General features: G+C 54.8%; 1 protein-coding gene across 1 annotated transcript; it reads left to right on the top strand.

Moving 5' to 3' along the window:
• Positions 1–5,579: 5,579 nt before the first annotated feature.
• CGCS363_v005229 (uncharacterized protein) lies at positions 5,580–6,806 on the top strand (the record flags this gene model as incomplete). Its single annotated transcript, XM_036637078.1, has 1 exon — positions 5,580–6,806. One exon carries the CDS (start codon positions 5,580–5,582, stop codon positions 6,804–6,806), a length of 1,227 nt encoding a protein of 408 aa, XP_036498865.1.
• Between the last annotated feature and the right edge of the window lie 12,281 nt (positions 6,807–19,087).

Here is a 19,087-nt window from a genome sequence, read left to right as displayed (position 1 = left end):
TCGCTGGCGGTTCTCCTGGCCGTGGCGAGTGATGTTTTGGCAGATGTGTTTCCTGAGAAAATGGACTCTCATGACAGCAGTAACCGGGCAGCCATGCGTCACCCTTGGAAAGAAAGTCCCGGTAGGTATTCGCGCCGTCGGGTGCCGTTTAGGCCCTGCATCGGTACGTTGAACACACAGTGAACGACGACAGCCATACGTGAGTGGCCGATCGTCGGCCACCGGCGATGTGGAGGCGATTTGCCCAGCGCACATCACCATTTTCGACAGAGAATACTTCCCTGAGCGCTTCAAGCGCGGGCCGTTTGGCACGAGGGCCAGAACAAAGCCATTGTTGAAAACATGACGGAGCGGCTTGTCTTGGAGCCTCAGACATTCTATAGAACGCCACTTTGGCTCCCTGAATCCCGTGAAGCTGCCGACTTTAGTAAACTTCACAGTGCTTCGCGAGTTCTCCCTCTGTCCTTTTCTTTTTTCGCTCCTCCCGCCGTTCCATCGTGATCGTGGACGGAAAAAATGTGAAGAGGGCCAGAGTGACATTTTTAGAAGCATGGGTCAGCCAGCGCCATACCGCAAGTGGGCTAGCATCATCTCGCATACGTGCTGGCATGCTGACCTCTGTGTGGCTGGAATTTGAGGCTATCATGATGGCGAACGCTGAATGGCCCGTCGACAGACGTTGAACTGAATCAAGCGGCAGATGGTGGTCCGTGATCTCCAACGAAATGCGACTGTGGGGTTGCGAAGTTGGGAGGACAAACTGTTCTGGCTATCTCGGCCGCGTCAAGTCCACCAGAGAGCCACTTCTAGTGGGTGCGCTAGAAATGTGAGAGACCAACTAGTCTTACTGTGAGGGACGCGGGAGACTGAGAATGCAACCTGACGAGCCTTTTTGGCGGGTATTGGCCACGACAGTCACGCCAGACACGGGCAGCCGCCGGTAGAGAGGGCGGCAGAGACAGCCTGAGGGTGTGGTGGCGGCGGCGGCGGCGGCAGACCGAGATGACCGTTGGAGCTCAAGGGACAAACTTCCGAAGCTGACCGGTTGTCGAAGGAATGGAAGAAAAAGAATCTTCGGAAGCAAGGGATCTCTTTCAGCAAGCGAGCTCGCCAAACGGCAAACCCACTGTTACCGTTGCCCACGCTCGGAGATGGCCCGTTCGGTACGGGTATTGTTGAGCCAATACCACACTGTTAGGCAGACAGACGAACAATGGATATGCACCGTCGTGCTGGATTTCATCGCATCTTTCGAGCCCCCCCCCCCCACTGAGGGCTCCCATGTCAAATTGTTGTCTGCCGGTGTCAGGCTGGTCTTGGATACGTCCTCCGCAGCCGACAGCACATGGGCCGATATATGGATAGAAATGCGCCGCAACTGAGAAAGGAGGACCCTCTTCTCATTCCGAATCCTGATTGCCAACCTGTCGACGACTCGTTCGCCAAGCACCATGATGGGCCTTGCGCTTCGTATCACGTCGCATATGACCCTCCGCTACGGCAAACATGTCTGCTGTGCGAAGGATGCCACACGGCGCGTGGTGGTACACATCGCTGCGACAATGGCGTCGACGGGATGCGGTACACTGTGTGCCAAGCATCCCGGGCAGAGACGGACGCGGTACGGCGTTGTATCTGTACGGCTCGGGTTCGCGGACGGATGCCCTGCTCCGATCGTCGTCCGCATCACGTCTCGCGTGCCAGCAACACTCTGCTCTCGCAGCCATGTCGAAACGAATCGCCATGCGGTTGCAGGGCTCTGCTTTGGCATAATGAAGCACTCGGGATGTCAAGAGCGTTTTGGTTGGGACCCTGCCCAAGGAGAACGATAAGCTTGTCTCGTGGGCAGACGCTTATGTTTGTGCGTCTGCGCATCCCCAAGCTTTAAATGACAGCTCTCGTCCAGTGACAGGCCTCAGCGCACACAGACTTGAGCCCTTGGGCGAATGGCCGTCCTCCAGTCTTGACAATGTCTGTCGCAGCACATCAGACGAACGACAGGGGCCGCCCGTTCTCGGGGCCTGTGAATGGCCTAAACACCCTCGTCTCTGGAACTCGGCATGCCCTCGACGAAACAGAGAAAAGCGGCGACCTTGACCCTTAAACTCATCGGTGCCCAGCGAGTTTGAGATTGTTTCTCAGACGGGCAAGGTGCCTGCAGGGAGTAAAGAAACATCTCTTCCATCGCGTGCGATGGATGCAAGGGCAAGCCTGCACTGCTTCGCCTTCGACATCCGAAGAAACATGCCCGATCGCTCTGGTCCAAGAGACAGATGTTGGCTTGTTGGTTGTCCCCGCCAAAAGGAGACAGCCCAGGCAAACTGGGTTGTGATGGTCCGACGAAGTACGAGGCAAAAGTCGGTCTGGGATCCCAATGGCCAGAGCTAAAGAGCAAGAGAAAAAAATGCATCTGGCATGCCGGGGATACGGCGGAGCAGAGAACAATTGGGACTGCCCGCAAAATCTCGTGTCCACGATGTGATTCGTGCATCCCGTTGTCCCTCTGCCGACCCAACATGGTGTCACTTTGAGGATGCAACACTCATTGCCAGATATTCGGCCAGTAAGGTGTCGACATGTTCTTTAGTTTTTATGAGCCACGACGTTTTAAGCGTTCCCGTTTCTCGCACTTGCATTGACAGCACTGCACGGTGCAGCAGGTACCAGGCCAGATTGCGGCCAGAGAATTGGCCGGATGCGCCTGCCAGGGCGGCTTCCAAAGCACGATGAGTCCCATGCAGTTTCCACCACCTTCACCATGTTTCGAGGCCACATGATGCTGCGGAGGCGGTAAAGCGTAGATCGATGTAGACCTCGAGCTGCACGTCAATGGATGGACACAACAGTGTCGATATTGAGTATCCGGGAGAAGACTCAGTCGTGTTATCGCGAATCGCGCACACATCCCTCCACCTGGCCCCTTCATGTCAGTCAAGTTGCGGACATATTGCGTCTTGATTGCGCCCGACATGATATCTCTAGTCGTCGTCGCCCTCATTTTAAGATGCATCGTCTGTTCCCAGCGCTTCCAGAGTTCCGGCAAGTTCGGTATGGCCGTGGCCCATGGCCCTGCCCTGGCGGCCACAACCAAGCATTTTCGCCTGTTCGGACCACGGGTTCGCGAATCTTTTTATTGGTGACATGCACACTTGCGAGTTATCAAGGACTGCCAAGAGCGGAGGGTCTCGCCCAGACGGCCCCCCTTGGATCGAAGCTCGCGCCCTGCAGACTCTGGAGTTCGCGGAGTAACGTTAACTGGCCAAGAAGTTTCCGCAGTGAAGTTCGACCGTCAGGCTCTGCTTCTCCCTTCGCCGATGTCTTTCTGCCGTTCCCTCCCTCAAAGTTCCAAGCGGGAGCACAACGATCCGTCGGGTCGCATGAGAAGTTTGATGGATGTTTTCATGCGGGCGGAAAAAAGAGACCCTAACACAGAAAAGACGAGCAGCTTAGGCTCCGACGGCCGTTTCTGGTGGTCCGACAGAGGGCGGTTGACGGCGGCCATTGAGACGGCAAAGGGGCGTCGGACCCAATCAGCCGTCTGGAGGCCCTACCGAAGAATCGATGCCGCCAATCAAGCGGTTGGTGGGAGTTGGAAAGGTAGATGCAGACGCTTGCGTTCTTGTCATCCCCTTGGGCTAACACGGCTTGACTTGTCTTTGGTCGGTGTCGAGAGGTAGTCACCCAAGGGCTGTTCTCCTTGGACAGAGGCAGCTAACCCCTGCCACCGCCTCGTTTGGTGGGTGTGGAGTTTGCTGCTGTGGTCGTGGGTGTGACCAACCACCCCAGTCACTAGGAGCGGCGAGATATGGAGGTTTTGGCGCTGGGAGACGCAGACGAGCAGGGAAAACTGACGAGGCTCATGATGGATGACGAAGAAATCTTCAGCTGGCGGTCAACCGCAAAGTACCTTGGTGTGGCGACGAGGAAGTCATGGTGATGATCACTGGCAGAAGTTGGCGAGCGCAGTCAGAGAAGCCTGCCACCAAAGGCTATTCAAAGTGACATGAGTACCAGGCAGCTGGTTGACTGCCGTAGATGGCGGGCTGGAGAGTGCCGCCAAACCTTCCACACTCGTTTCTCCCTCCAATCCAGGGCAGAGACACCATCGCGGCGTTCTGGGAATGCCGCTCCCACACCTCCGGGACTCTGTCGCTTTCGTCTCTCGTCAGTCTCATAATCGCGTGGGCAAACGTAGCGGTCTTTCAGGGCGTGGCTTTCAGCGCCATGATCCAGCGACCACGGAGATGGTAACCTGGATGCGTAGAGGTATCCGGGGACGAGGTCAAATGTCGACGCCACTTTCCACCTCTCTCGAGCGAGATAGGACTTGTAAGTGGCATCTTCTACATGAAACAGCACACTTTGGATGCAATGCTCGAGGCATCGCAGATTCCGTCGACACACGATGGCCAAGCCGTCCTGGCGGCTTCCTGGCGTTGAGGACGAATTAGCGTGTGGAGCCGTAGATTGTGCACATCTTGATGAAGGGGTGTTGTGTGAGGTGTGTGAAGCGGTGGACGTGGATGTGGATTGTGGATGGTGTGTGGGTGGGAATGGATAAGGTAAAGAGAGGGGCGTGGGCCACAAACGACATCGTGTGGTGGGAGAGCAGAGAGAGAGAGAGAGAGGCAGCGTATTCGTTGGTCATTGTGTGTGCACTCGACGTAAGTTTTTTTTTTCCTCCTCCCCTTCCTTCCTTCCACTTGGTGGGCGTACACCCACCCCCGTGTTCAGCAGGAAGGCACTTGCTTAAGCAGTAGTGCAGAGTGAGGTAGGTGTAGAGAGAGCAAGAACGACAGGAGGAGGGACCGACCACCAGCCTCCATGGCCCCTGCCCCGTCTGGCCGTGTCAGCCGGATTCCAGCACACTGTGGTCCCTGTACCCTCTGGACCCGCTTCAGAATTGGACCTGACCAGGATCGGGACTAGGACAGGGATGAGGAAGCCAGGACTGGGATTGGCTTGGATGGCTTGACTGGGACCAGGGAAAGCGCGCCAGGGCCAGGTGCAAGTGCGAAAGTGTGCAAAGTGCAGGAGCATCCCACTCTCTGCCTCCTGCTCCTGATGGCTTGCAACCGCGATACGTACTCGCACTTGCACCTGCGCCTGTCTCTTGCTGTCTATCTGGCGGCGTGCAGTTGGCATCTGTGCAGAAATGGTCCTAGCACCCGTACTGCGTACCCTCCTCCCATGCGCACTTAGTCTCTCCCATGTCGGTCCCCTTGCAACCTATTTACACATACGGAGCCCCCATGTCCCCATTCAAGCTGCTTGTGCCTACAGGTATCCATATCCAAGACAAGCCTGCCAGACCGACTCGTCCATTAAAATATCTTCGCCTACCCTCCTACTTCTGTCATCACTTCTTCTTGCTCCTTTCTCTTCTCTTCAAGAGAACCACACAAAGTGTTTCCAACCACAGCTACATTACATTCTCGGCAGAAGAGTCTGGTCACTTACACGCACACGCACTGCCAGCCCATCGACCTTCGCTGTAGACCAGCTGCCCTGCGACACTGAAAACGCCCAGTCTCAGATTTCCCCGAGGGATATCGACAACACCGTCACCTTCACACACCATGTCTCTGGCCGGCCAGACTTTGCCCGTCAGGGAGTCGGTACATTCCAGCCGGGAACAGGTGGCTACCGAACAGAAGGATCAGCAACAGTCGCAAAGGTCGTCTTATAGAGATTCTCTCCCGAACGCTCCTCGACCTCCCGTTTACAACGAAGACGCCTACAACGAGAACGATAACGACAAGATGTACCGCGAATACTACGACGACATGTCGGCCACTTCTCCCAAGAAGGCCCAGCCTCAACAATCAGCTCCCGCCCTGCCTGCCAAGAGCTCACTACGAGCCTCGAGACTCCTCGACGGTATGGCTCTCAAGATCATTACCAACCAACCCACAACCACCCAGGCACCTCAAGAGGTCTACCTCTCTTCCGAAGAGGAGGCCTCGTCTTCTGCCGACGAGTTCTCAGACTACGGCTACGACTCGGATACCGAAGAGTCTGCCGACTCTCCTGTCAGGAGGAAGAGCCACGAGGACACCGCTCGTGTTGTCTCTGTTGTGTACGCCGGCAAGCCTTCCATTGTCGACCTGCCTTCCACCAGAAGATCGGCCTCTCCCGAGTCCATGGAGTCCCGTCCTCCCAGCAGACCCTGCAGCCGCTTGGTCACTTCCGCCACAGCACCTTCACTACGCAGAATGTCCACGTCCTCCACCAGCGCCTCTTCTTTCTCTCCCATTTTGCACCCTCCCCGATCCAGCAGCATGATGATCACTAGCAGCATGCTGCCCAAGGAGCGCCCCTCTTTCCTAAACATCGACCCGTGCCCCACACCGACCTACGAGGAGCGGACCGTCGAGGAGGACCAGCGCCCTGTTGAGGTTGAGCGTCCCGAGAGGCCAAAGACGCCGACTTCTGCTCTCTTCAGGAGGACGCTGAGCATTGTCCGAAAGCGCAGCCGCCCCCAGCTTAGAGACCTGGCCGCCGCCAACTCTTCGCGCGACCAACTGTCCTCCCCGTCGATGCAGAACCTTCCTCTCAGTGCCAACTCGGACATTACCTATATTAAGGAGGAGCCCGAACAGGCGGCGAAGACTCCCAACAGCCCTTGGGCTGCCGTTAGCTACCATGAGATCATGCGGGCGGCCAAGAAGAACTCCCAGACCGCACAACCGCCTACCCCTTCGACCCCCAGTGTCGCATCTCCCGTGTCACCCGCACCCGGCAACACGAGGAACCGCATTCTGAGCGGCCTGAGAGACAGGAGGAAGAGCATCAAGATCGGCTAGTCGCCGAACAAGACCAAGAACAAAAAAATCACAAAACACCAAAAAAAGAGCCAGACACACGGCAGGAACTCGTGCTTGAAACATTTTGCATTCGAATTGGGACTTTGCTTTGCATGCACGGCGCACCAACGGGGACTGGGCCTGGATCACGGCGTTTCAAACTGACCCTCGGGCGAGGCTCACGGGGTTTTACTGGGTTTGGCCAGCACTCCTTTCTTTTGGCAACAACTTACGATGGAACGAATTTCTTTTGAGTATACAAACGGACTGAGTAATGTGTAAAGGTGGCGGGAGGAGGAAGCAGACACAAAAGCCTTGCACACAATGGGATTGTGGTGGCATGTACCAAAAAGGGTGGCACTTGTCGAGACTGAGACCACAAGGCGCGGCCGAATCGGCCCCAGCGCGCCATTGGGGGCGTGGCGTAGTAGACATTATCAATGATACCAACACTTCTATTTGTTCAAAACTCAAAATCTTTTCTCGAGTGCATCTTGTGACGTTTGTGACTGATTATCGCTACTGACGGGGAACATGGCACGAACGGGCGGACAGTGTGTTGGAAGCTCGGGCCGTCTGAAGCTCGATTCTCGGTTTCGGCGTTGGCCAACACGAGTCGCGATTGGTGCCGCCGCATTCGCATTGTTGGAGAAGGAGGAACAGGAGGAGGAGGAGGCTCTGACGGCCGACAATTGGAGCGTGACCTCAGACCATTCCAACGACTCCGGACGAGCCGACTCACAAACCGACCGACCTCGCCAAAGTATGTGATGAGTCGTTCGTTAGAACACCGACGACCGAACGAACGTAAACTCTCCAACCGCGCGCCGCCGGCTTCATCAGCATCAGCTTGTCTCTTTTTTTTCCCCCTCACTTGTCTGGTCCCTGCGTTTGTTCTATTTCCAGGCGAACCTATAGCTGGGGGCGAGGGGGGCGAAACAGCCGCATTATTGCTCCCGCCGTCTATATGCGCGTGTCTTGACACCTTCGCAAAAGGCGAGTGCGTTGGCTTTAGTGCGGCTGGACCGTACGTGTGTGTGGATTAGCAGAGAAGGGCAAGGTTGACTGACGGTGGCCGTGCCAAATCCAACAACCAAGGTCTCTTTTCTCTCTACTGCATAATAGTAGGTAGCTTTGAATCACGATAGCAGACATTTCATCTTTTTTCCGGCCCCCGCGTCCGGCCCTGTGCCTCCCTCATCACGAACATGCAGTCGTCCAAAATACTACCAGGCCCCCAAGAATTGAGGCTTTGAGCAGGAAGTCCAAGGTCAGGTCCCACGTTCCGTCAAAAGAAGAAGAATCGGACATGGGTGTGCGGGCTGCGGTGCCACCTGGGATGCACGTTCTAAAAACGACGAAAAAAGCACGAGGTTGTTTAGTTGCTTCCGATGTGGCCCCCTCCAGGACCCAGAGTACGTAAGTCCCCAACCCCCTGTCACGATTGCTACCTTACTTCTATCTTTCTTTATTACCTAAGGCATGTGGGAGGCAGCGGCCGGTTGACCGACGGAAACGTCTTTTTTGGCGGCTCGCTTGATATTTTTTTCGGTGGTAGGGTACGTTGACGGAAGAGGCGAAGGAGGCGAGGAAAAAACTAGGAACGGCCGGCCCCTTGTCCTGTTGATCGTTGGGCATTCAATGCAGGAACACGTCGGCGGCCGTCAAACGAGTGCAGCAAGGCAGGGCAGTTTTTGGGACGTTGGAGGGTGTGGGAAAAAACTTGGATTCAATGTGTGTGATGTCGTCTACTAACTGCTTTGTACTCCACCAAAAGACGTTTACGTATCCGCGGGAGGCGCTTTTTTGGGCGGCACTGCGGAGTGACCACACCCCAAAAACGATATGTAGGTTGATGCAGGTGGCTTGTCCACCTGTCGAATCATTTTTCTTTTTCTCGAATGACTTTCGACGTCCCTTCAACACAGAAAATAAGCCCATGACGCACGTTCCATGGCGGGGTTGATTGACATTGACGAAAACCTCCCTTGGGCGACGGCGTGACCACAAGATTCGTACAAGAGGTTGGTTTTTTTTTTTCTGTACTCGTAGGATTGATCATCAGACACACACAGTATGGCCGACTTGGTTTTTTGGGGGCGGGGTCCGTTTGCTGTGAATGTTAGTTGGGATCTGGATCACAGAGAAAGAGAGGTCTCGATCGCATTCGTCGTTTGGCAGGGAGCTGGCACCCAAGGGAACCAGACACAGACGGGTTCACACGACCTTGCATCCCACCACCTCGGGATCGGGGCTGCGATGGTTTGAATCCAATCGCCAAAGACTTTCTAGGACAGGCCATCGAAGGCAGGGAGAGAGAGACCGAGGAAGAAGAGAGAGAGACTGACTTTTGCTTTCGGCAACTCTCTTTTCGGTCTTGGTCCTGTGGTCGTCCGCTCACTCACGTTGCATTGGAATTTCTCAGTGTCTTCTAGTAGGTGCGCAGGCGTTGCAATCTACGCCAGAAAACTCCCTCGATCCCGGAGTAATCCCACGCAGCGTACGTGTAGACGTGTCGTCGCTGCCACGCTCGGAAATCGTCTCTTGCCATTGGGCTGCCATTGAATGGAACCTCCATCACCTCCAAGTCCAAAAATCGCTCCGATGCGTGGGTTTGTGGAGTATCGACAGAGAGAGCAAGAGTGCGCAATATGGATGGGACGTGGGACGCGCGCCTGTGGCAGGGTTGAGCATGTTTCCGAAGCTCCAGCTCTTGCTTCCTTTGCTAGCTTCTTCCCTTAACGAACGGAGCATTAAGCACGATGGAAAGCCAGGTCTGGCCAGCCGCAGAACCCTGGAAGCGATTGTATAACACCGGTGGTAGCATCATAGCAGACGGCGCCTGTTTCCAAGATATTGGACAGACGCGTCGGAAACCCGGGATAGACCTGCGTGGGCGTTTTCTTTCCCGCACCGAACGAACGAACGGCGCGCCGGAGCTCTGCTGGGGCTTGCGGGCCGTCTTCTGTGTGGTCACGATGTGGGCGGCGAAGCCCGGGACACCACCGCCGGCGCCGGTGCTAGAACAGCCGCCCTCCACTATTCACTTTACAGATTCCTGCACTGTCTTTTGGAAGTACTGGTTTAGAGTAGGACAGGCGAAATATAGGGAAGGTTTACGTGTTTACAAACAACAGTTTATCTCACACAAACCCAGCGCTAAAATGGTAGTTTTTAGACACGTAAAAATTTGCCTTGGTTTGGTTACAATTGGGCCTTGGCCAAGACGAACGCTATTAGTGAAGAAACAATATACACGAAGCCGTCGGTCCGGTGAGGCGGGAATGATTGCGAAGTTTGTCTCTACCAGAAGCAGATTGGATACTAAAAAGTCACCGATACTGTGCAAACCAAGCCCGCTTCTCATTGGCCCGTCGGTCTTCGGTAGTTGAACGTCGTCTTGCGTTGCAATGAACAATGATGGGTTGATGATCACGTCCGCCGATGACGTTGGACGTAATTTCTCACCCAGGGCTCTCCAGAAAGGCCGTGTGCATCACACATTTCGATTATCGGTTGACTACATTAGCCTAACCGCGCCTGCCGATGAAGATGGCCCGCCCATGTGCTGTGGCTTATGCCCCCCGGGCCGGAGTTGGTGATGATCTGCCAGGTGCTCATCTTACATGCCTCGACACGTGCACACATCATTCACAATTCGCAAACGCACACACGGCTGGAATCCACACGGGCGGGTTCGTGTGATGTTGAGAGACACAACGCTAGCCGCGGGGCTGACGGTGGCACCAGGGAACAACCTGCCGGCTTCGGCAGTATGGGAATTGTGTGATGGTGTTGTGCAGACTTGCAAGGCGGCCAAACGGGGCCTTTGGCTGATGTAATTCCCTGAATCGCAGGGACGATCCCCGGTGGGGGAGGTGGGCAGCGGTTTCGTCGATAATGGTTTCTCTGAGGTGTTCTTTTCGGGAATTTTGTAGGTCCAGAAATAGATTGTGACAAATTGGATCACACAAAATATGGTCGACTGGCTACCTGGTGTGTTGTTTCTGTAGTCTCGTCATGCGAGCGGGACGAAGCGCGTCTACGATATCAGACGAGTGATATTGGTTATGGGGCTTAGCCGAGCTGAAGTCTGAAAGAAGAGATGGGCTGAGTCAAACAAATCTGGTAAGGCAGTTTAAGCTTTGGGGTAAGGTGGCAGGTGGCCAAGTAAGACATTCTACTCCAAACACCTGACGATCTTTCTTTAGCACAACGATAATCTATCAATCATAATCAAAACCCCGCAGATTGTTCGAAGTATGGTGTTCGTATCTGAAGATAGGCTTCAAGACCTCGGATTGTGAAGCCATGGTAAGTCTGTCGGCCAACGCGGTTTGGTTGGTGGTTCCAGTTCTCGTGATTTCCGCTCGGCTTTCCCGCAATTTTAACTACGTTGCAGACTATTCCTAGCGTCGGGGTCCATCTGTCGCAATCAATTTGAATCACGAATCTCTGGCCGCATCTCTCAGCCTTAGCCTGCTCTGGGGGTGGCTGCCGTGTGCGAGAGGATTTTGCGATGACGCGATGCCCAATGGGGAAGGACTAGAAGACCTGTGCGAACCGGTCCGTGTTCTTCTTTCTAGCCCAGACATCCGCTGGCTCTCTGCTCATTTCATCGTGGGATTATCTGGTGCTAGCATATATTGCGATTGCGATTTAGCGCGAGCAAGTGTGATTGAGGCTCGCGGAAACACGTACAGCCGTGGTGGGAGGAATCGGGACGGTTAGGACCTAGGAGAGGCAACAGAGTTCTTGGCGTGGTGAGAGGTAGATTCCGATCCGCGGCTCGGCCGGGGTTCGTGGTGTCCCTCGAAGATTGAGGTTCCATCGGGCCATCGGGGCCACGCCTTGGGGGAGTCGTGTAGGGGTGGCAGATGCCAGAATGCTACCATCACGGCCGTTGCCACACCACCAACCACCACACCGCTACACCGCTGCTCAGTGCTCCGTCGTCTGCCCCCAGCAAGAGCGGAATTGCGATTTGCTGTGCGCCATGTGCTGACGAGTGTGCGTTCCGTCATGTCATATCATGGTTCGGGGCCATGATCTTCGTCTGCTGTGCGCTTTGACGGCGAGAGACCCCATATCTGCTATATCTGCTGTGCTGCATCGTGGGGGATTCCTGTGGTGATCTGTAGCTGCGCGTGCGCAGCCGTACCAGCCCAGTCAAAAATTTGCTTGAGTCAAGGCAACCGCGTCGATCGTCAACGACATCGCGGGCGAGCCTTGCCCTGTGTGCTTTTAGCGGCCATTGTCCGTGAGCCTTTGCCCGTCCTGCAGCTGTCAGCCATCCAACGTGAGAGAGGCAGATGCGGATAGACACACTGCGGCTGCTGGCTTGGACCGATCTCACGGCCAGCCGCAGCAACCAATCGATATGGAGGCAGATGACCTTCTCCATGATCCAACGGGCCGACGGAGACAGTAGTTTGCTGTGCGGTGTGGCAGCATCAGCATCAGCAACTGGCAACGCAAACGGCCCCCAACTCTGACCGACGCGTCGACTGTCAGTCTGTTGGGTTGGCGGTTTCTCTCGCCATTTTTCTTCTTCTGTCAGCCGTCAAAACGTCGTTACCGCAGATACCCCTTATCCCTGCTGGTGGTCCGCAAATGCCCGCAGCGTATCCGTACACGACAAGTAGACCCTTGACGGAAAATAAAGCGAGGGTGCCACACAGTGAAGAGCCATCCGTCCAGGTAGCATGCCAAGGCGTGGATAGAGAGTCCACCGAGGTACGGGACCCGTACAGTGCAGTCGGTTTGGGCGAAGGCAGATCTACGATTTCGGGTTGGGATGGCAGAGATGCCCAGCAGCCGATATGAAGTTGTGCTTGTCGTGTGGCTTGTTGAGGTGAGCGTTCCCTGTCGTTGTTCATTTCGCTTTTTAGTGGTGCTTCTACCTGCGACAACGACCCCCAGAAAGATGCATGTGGGGTTCAGGTCAGCCGCCCTGGAGCGATTCGCAGAGAGGGAAGCACCTCAGGCTCTCCAGCGAGTGAGCGTGGCTGCTGCTGCCCCAGAGCGTTGCAATCGCACTTTGCCGATCCTGCTGCATGCTCTTTCTGTACCTGCAGCCACCATCTGTTCTTAGTGCAACCTACCTACCCACTGCATACCTACTAGGCAATATGCACCTGAATTCTGTGTGAGGTATGCAGTGCAGCTGCAATCGCCCTCCGCTCATTTCATTCCCCGCCCGTTTCATCTTCATCTTTTCGTCGAACGACTTCATCTATTTCATGCCCGTCACGATGCTTAAAAGAGTAATCGGCCCTGGGTTGCCGGCTCCATCACATCTGCACGACATTGCAGCCAGGGAAGCAGCTTCGTGGGCAATGACACGACGTGCGATGCTCATCTCATCCCGCTTGGCGTTGAGCGAGCCCGCACCGCACCGCACCCGCACAGTCCGTTCGGCAAGCCACATCTAATTCCAATCTCATCCAGTACGGATGGCACTCATCACATCGAGTCGTCACCACACTCACCACCCGGCCGAGGTCCCGAAGTCGAATTGCCTGCTGCTGGGGGGCCTTGACGGATGCACAAAGAAGATGGAGAAGACTGGCCAGGGCGCTGTGAAAACTCGAAAGAGTCGAAACATTATCAGCCAATGTCGACGCCTGCCTCACATAAAGTCGCCCACACAGGGACCACCAATCATCTTAACAAGCGGGCTCTCAACCCATTGCCGTCCCCGTCTTATCATGTCAGCCTTGCATGCATCCACCGGCGACTGCGACGACGACAAGGCCCAAGACGAGGATGAGGAAGGAAGACTCCGAAGCCTCCAAAGCCCCCGACTCTTCCCCCGTCCATTGCGTCGGCCAGTCTGTCCCCATCCGGACTTGCCTCTCCTCTCCCCTGCAAACGGCCAAATCCCACGCCTCCACTCAAAAGGGAAAGAGGAGAAGCAGGAAAAAGAAACGCTGAAAAGCAAAAAAAGGGGTTTGCATTCGGTACCAAGCGAGCGAACGAACAAACAGCCGCGTTTCCCACCCGTCCCGCGTTTTTTCTCCAGTTCCCTGCCGACTTAATGTCGTGCCGTTAAGATCAGCCCCGGCCACGCCTGCATGTCGCTGACGGGATAGGTCAATCCGACCCTCCCCTCCACTGCTCCGGCTCCCATGCGTTGCACCTATCAGCGCCCGTACCGGCCTCCTCCCTCCGTCGCCGGACTTGCCCCCTTCAACCCGCCGAACAACGGGAGTGGAGCCCGGCCTCCGGTCTCTTGACCTCTGCTTCCGCTACCCCTTTTCGCATCTCATACACCACCGCGCACATCGTCACTCCCAACGGGCCACCGGCATCGCGCTACTCCCCCTTAGCCTCATTACGACCGTCAGCCAGCAAGCCATCATGAAGCCTTTAGGAAGGTACATGAGCCAAGCCTCCCCTTCAACTGTGTGTACTGTGTGCGTCCCACGCCCCTTTTGGACCAAGGCTAAGAATTTAGCTCCACGCCCGTCACCAACTGTGACGCCGGTCACTTGGGCGTTGAGAAATGGTGCCAAAAGAGCCGCCCTAAAAGCCTTCCGCACGAAAGCATACAGAGCTACAAACCACCGCCACGCCCCTAGGTCATTAGCTGTAGCTAAGCTTACCGCCCACCACTCCGTTTTCTTCCCCCCTTCTTCTTATCCGGCAACTTGCACAAGCTCAACGCTGGTTGCGGGAACGCAGCCAACGAACAAAACTGTCCTGGTGCCTCAGCCAGCCTCCCGGGCTCAGCTTCTAGCTTGGCCACTGTCTTCTCCCACGCGTTGCCCTCAATGTCGGGCCAGGCTCTGCATTAGCCGCCTATTTCCGTGCACACGTTGTGGCTGGGAATCACTTCAATTACTCGCGTGAATAAATGGCTGGGAACAGCAGGATCCTTTGAGGTATCAGGGGACATAAAGTTCCCAGGTAACCGGATTTCGGGAGCTGAGCAGAGCGCTTACCTCGGAACGGGGATCGTTTGCTCTCTCTCAGACAAAGCGTTGACAAGCAAGACATCCGGGAGATGAACACATCGTGGCATTACCCTCATCTCTTGTTCGGCCGCATCGTGGAAATGACATGATGACGATCGAGGCCCAAACTTGAAGCCGTCGTCACCAGCCACCCGGTCCGAGCTGTGCGTCCCTGCGCGGCCGAGCATACACAACTCATCAAAGTTGGGATGGCACCTCTGACAAGGCTGCCAGATTTTAGCCCGCCGCATCCCGACTGGGTCTTGGTTAGCTCGCGCAAAGACTTGCGCCACGGAGCCTCTCTCGTGGCGTGGAGCCATCCCATCTTAAATCACGACCCATCATTCACGATCTGAGCGCCCCTTCAAAAGGACTCGGCTGAGGCCTGGACGAGCCACAAGTCGACCAGCGGGAAGGATTCTACGTCGGATCCGGGCCTCGAGGGAACAGGCAAAAGCGGGCGGCGCCCGGCGGAAATGAGGCATCACTCGCCCGCATCCGCGCCCACACACCCCCGGAAGGGACAGATCGTGGATGCCTGGGAATCGTGATCGGATTCAAAACCTCCATGGCGTTTACCTCGTCGAAAACCGGGGCTCTACACCGTCTGTTCGGGAACCAGGGGGTGTCCACACGATATTGGGTCAGCCTCTGACCAACACAGTAAACCGTTTTTTTCTCAACGGGGTAGGGCTCAAACAAGCCCCAATTACCTGGGCCATGATTTCGAAACATCCTCTTCAGGATGGTGACCCTCATCGACGGGTCCGATGGGGCCAGCCTTGTGGCATTATGTGATGTTCAACAGCTTGAAGCTTGGCGTTTCCCGACGCCGCGGCTGCTAGGCAAGCTACCGCCTGCTATGATCGAGCCCAGTCACTTGGACCTGCGTCTCAAAACCCCGATGCCGCTCATCGCCAGCCAGAGGTTTACCATTATGACGGGACTGTTTGAAACATCCCGTCAGCGCTGGCGCCCGTCTTTACTCCAACGACGGGCCTGCCTTACAAAGCACAATGTGCTGCCCGCCCTAAACCGGCACTGCTCCGATGGCATTCAGAAAACGTTCAGACCCTCGAGTCTAGCCCACCTCAAACATACCTTGACAGTTGCATCCTCAGGCTGGCGTTCGTCCACCGGGGACCTACCCGGGCATCACATCGCAGCGGCCGTCACGCAGCTGCTCCCAGACTCAGAGGCTCCTTCCCGGACGGGAAGCTAACACCACACTGCAATCCATCACGGCCCTCGACGACGGCGAGCTTTGAACCCGCAATCACAGACACGGGCGCTCTTGTCGTGAACATCTTATTACAGCACTGACCTGTCAATCAACCATGGTAGGCTGGCGTTGATTGACGGCCGTGTTCCGCGTCCGAGTCACGGAGGCCAGCGGGCGGCCTTCCCTAGGCTAGACCATTGACCTCTTGACGACTCTGCGTTGTCATCTGCGGGCACTCGGACGCGCCCGCGGGCACTGACTTTTTATCTCCCCGTACAGTGCAGTGCTGTTCACCTGGAGAGCAAGACGCTCGACTCGCTATACCCGCCGTGTGGATGAGGCCATCACAAGGCACGGATACCCAACCCCATGGTCGAGGGCGTGCCTTAGCACACCTGTCTCCAGCTGCGACGTGCTTGTCTCGCTGGCGCGACCAGCCATCACGGTTTGACCACGTCGTCGTCGCAGCATGTCTGTTCTCCTGGGTGTCTTTTGCTGCCCTCTTGACAGTGCTAGAATGTCGTGAAGACGGGCGTGAGTAGAGCAAGTAAGTTGACTACGAATTGCACGCCCAGCATGTCGTTTGAAGCCATTTTGGGGACCTGGTCCACGAGGCTGGACCCCGATGGCTGGACAGCTTGTCTGAATACCGAGCTCTAAGAAGCTCATGCCCTGAGATACCAAGCGGTGTCGTTTCGTCAAACGTTGAGTAGATCCTACTGGACCAAATGTTCCGGTAGCCTCATCCATAGACTGAGGTCCCCGTTGACGAGACTAGAGCCTCAAGTGGGGACCCTGATCGTCACCGTGATGTCGCCGCTTCGGGCTGCGTATGAGCGGGTGAAAGGGGCGAGACTGACATCAAGCGCGGGAGGAGACCGTTTCATGGATACGTTCTTGCGAATCCTTCAGTGAAATAACCGCGTTCGGCGAACCGTTGGGTGGATCAGCGTTGAGTTGACGTTATTGATGTAGAGAGGACTTGACCAGATCCGGCAGTCGCTGACGACAACAACGTTCAATGATTTGAAGGTATACGGCCCATCGGGAGTGCCGCAACGCTCCACAGTGACTGTGGCGAAAGGCTTGTCAGAATCTTTCGCAGGGCGGTTGCTTGCGGGCAGAGTCAATGATTCCACAGCATCTAATACGATGAAATCTCCCACCCTGTTGCGAGACGCATAAAGGCGCCCTGACGTCAGGAAGCCATAATCCGAAGACCCAATGTCGCGTTTGTAGTCAATGGTGAATGCTTACGTTGCTCCGTGATATTCTGGGCACTTTGCCGTATTGGAGATTCGGCGACACAAGGTCAAGATATGTAATAGAAGAAAGCGAAGTATGTCTACCTGAGTATTCTCGTTTTCAGTGCCTGCAAACATAAACGACGAAGATGTTGAAAGCCAGCGAGGCTTTGATGGATGACCACGGGAGTCATGCCATCAACCCTCTGAGGTAAAGGAGCATCTCTGCCAAGCAGTGGTTTGGAGGATTGTTAGCCAAGCAAGACATCTTCGTTCGACTGAACATTCTTGACATTTCTGATGGGTATGCCTTCATTTAGTTGTCTTATAGTCTCTTGGGAGTTATCAAGGCATCAATCGGGATAAACGACTCGGCCTGGTCTTGTTTTCTATAAAACGTAAACACTCATTCCATCTCCCATATCCGACAACACGAATGCAACACGGATCGTCCTGAATGAAATTCCCATTGGGTTATTAAACTTGTACCTTACCCCTAGTATATTCTACTGGAAATCAGCTCTCAAGACTCCACACCTAGCCTGGTTCATGCACTGATCTATCATTGACATTTGGTTATTGCTATGCATACTCGCAAAACAGAGACGATTGCCAACGACACCGTAAGTGACTTCGTTGTTGACTTTCAGAATGTAAGACTATGAGGACAACGTCATATACATCAGACAAGTCGCATTCACATGGTCAACTCAGCCACACATGCTATTCGATTTGGGTGGCTTGTCAGGGAATTTCTAATCAAACTTAGATCCGAGAAGCTTTTTATAGGGACGAGGTCTATGATGCCAGGCTCGGCTGACGATGAGGAGATCAGTCTCCCGCCCGTGAGACATAGAGCAATGTGCCCTGCAGAGTCTTGTATTAGGCCCTCATTCGCGAGCAATCCTTCGCGCAGAGTCCTCACCAGTCGTCTGGTTTCTTCTGCCACTTAGACATCGGTTTCCAAGAGTAAGATGCGGTATGTAGTTAATTCTGTAATGAGTGGTCGAGCGCTACTGTCTACTAAGTTACTTGTTGCATCTTATACAACTTGTAGATGAAAATACAAAGCCAAAAACTCAGTTATCTGAACGATCATCCAACGAAAATCAACAACACCACTCCAAACAGGCTATACGAGCTTTTCGTCGTGTCCAGAGACACAGGGCCATGGAGCGCCGGATCCTTGCCACCCAATGGTTCGTTGAGGCTCACCATGAATAGAGCATGATCTGAAATGAGTGTTTGAATGGACAGATAATAAGTGAGTGAAGACGGTTAAAGCGGGCACAGATCGACTGCAACAGTGAGGACTGACACTAGGGACTGTTTTCAACATCATGGTGATAACCACTTCAAGAGGTCTCAGAGCACACAATACGGAGAACTCTGCCAGTTTATTTGTTGTTATTGCAGACCATGCATCTAAATATGGCATTTAAAGGCAAGAAAACGACGCAAGAGGTTACTGGCTCGGACTGACTCTCTGTCCAAGCAGGAGCCGGACCATTTTCGCCTGAGGACATACTTGGCTCAGGTCGATGGTCTAGTTGCATTCGGGACGATCTCGATGAACGTCGAGAGCGCTCTCTTCTAAGAAAGGATTGATGTTCTGGTTTGTCGAAGTATACGCCAATGACAATGTGGCGAACTAGCTCATCGTTGTGGCTAGAGAAATCATTGTATTGCGAGAGAAGCAGTGCTACAGGTAGATACATATGTTGAAAATCTTGAGAGGCCGAAAGGTGGCTATCGCGACGTATCCTCACAAGACGACGGAAGTGATGGCCGCCGAGGCAACTTTCGTGCTTCTAGCGTTGTCGACTGTACAGGGCAGCTCCTGAATCGACCTTCTAC

This window comes from Colletotrichum siamense (assembly GCF_013390195.1).
Source record: "Colletotrichum siamense strain Cg363 chromosome Unknown KSG_Cg363_contig03, whole genome shotgun sequence".
NCBI classification, from domain to species: Eukaryota; Fungi; Ascomycota; class Sordariomycetes; order Glomerellales; family Glomerellaceae; genus Colletotrichum; species Colletotrichum siamense.
This window is presented reverse-complemented; position numbering and strand designations above follow the sequence as displayed.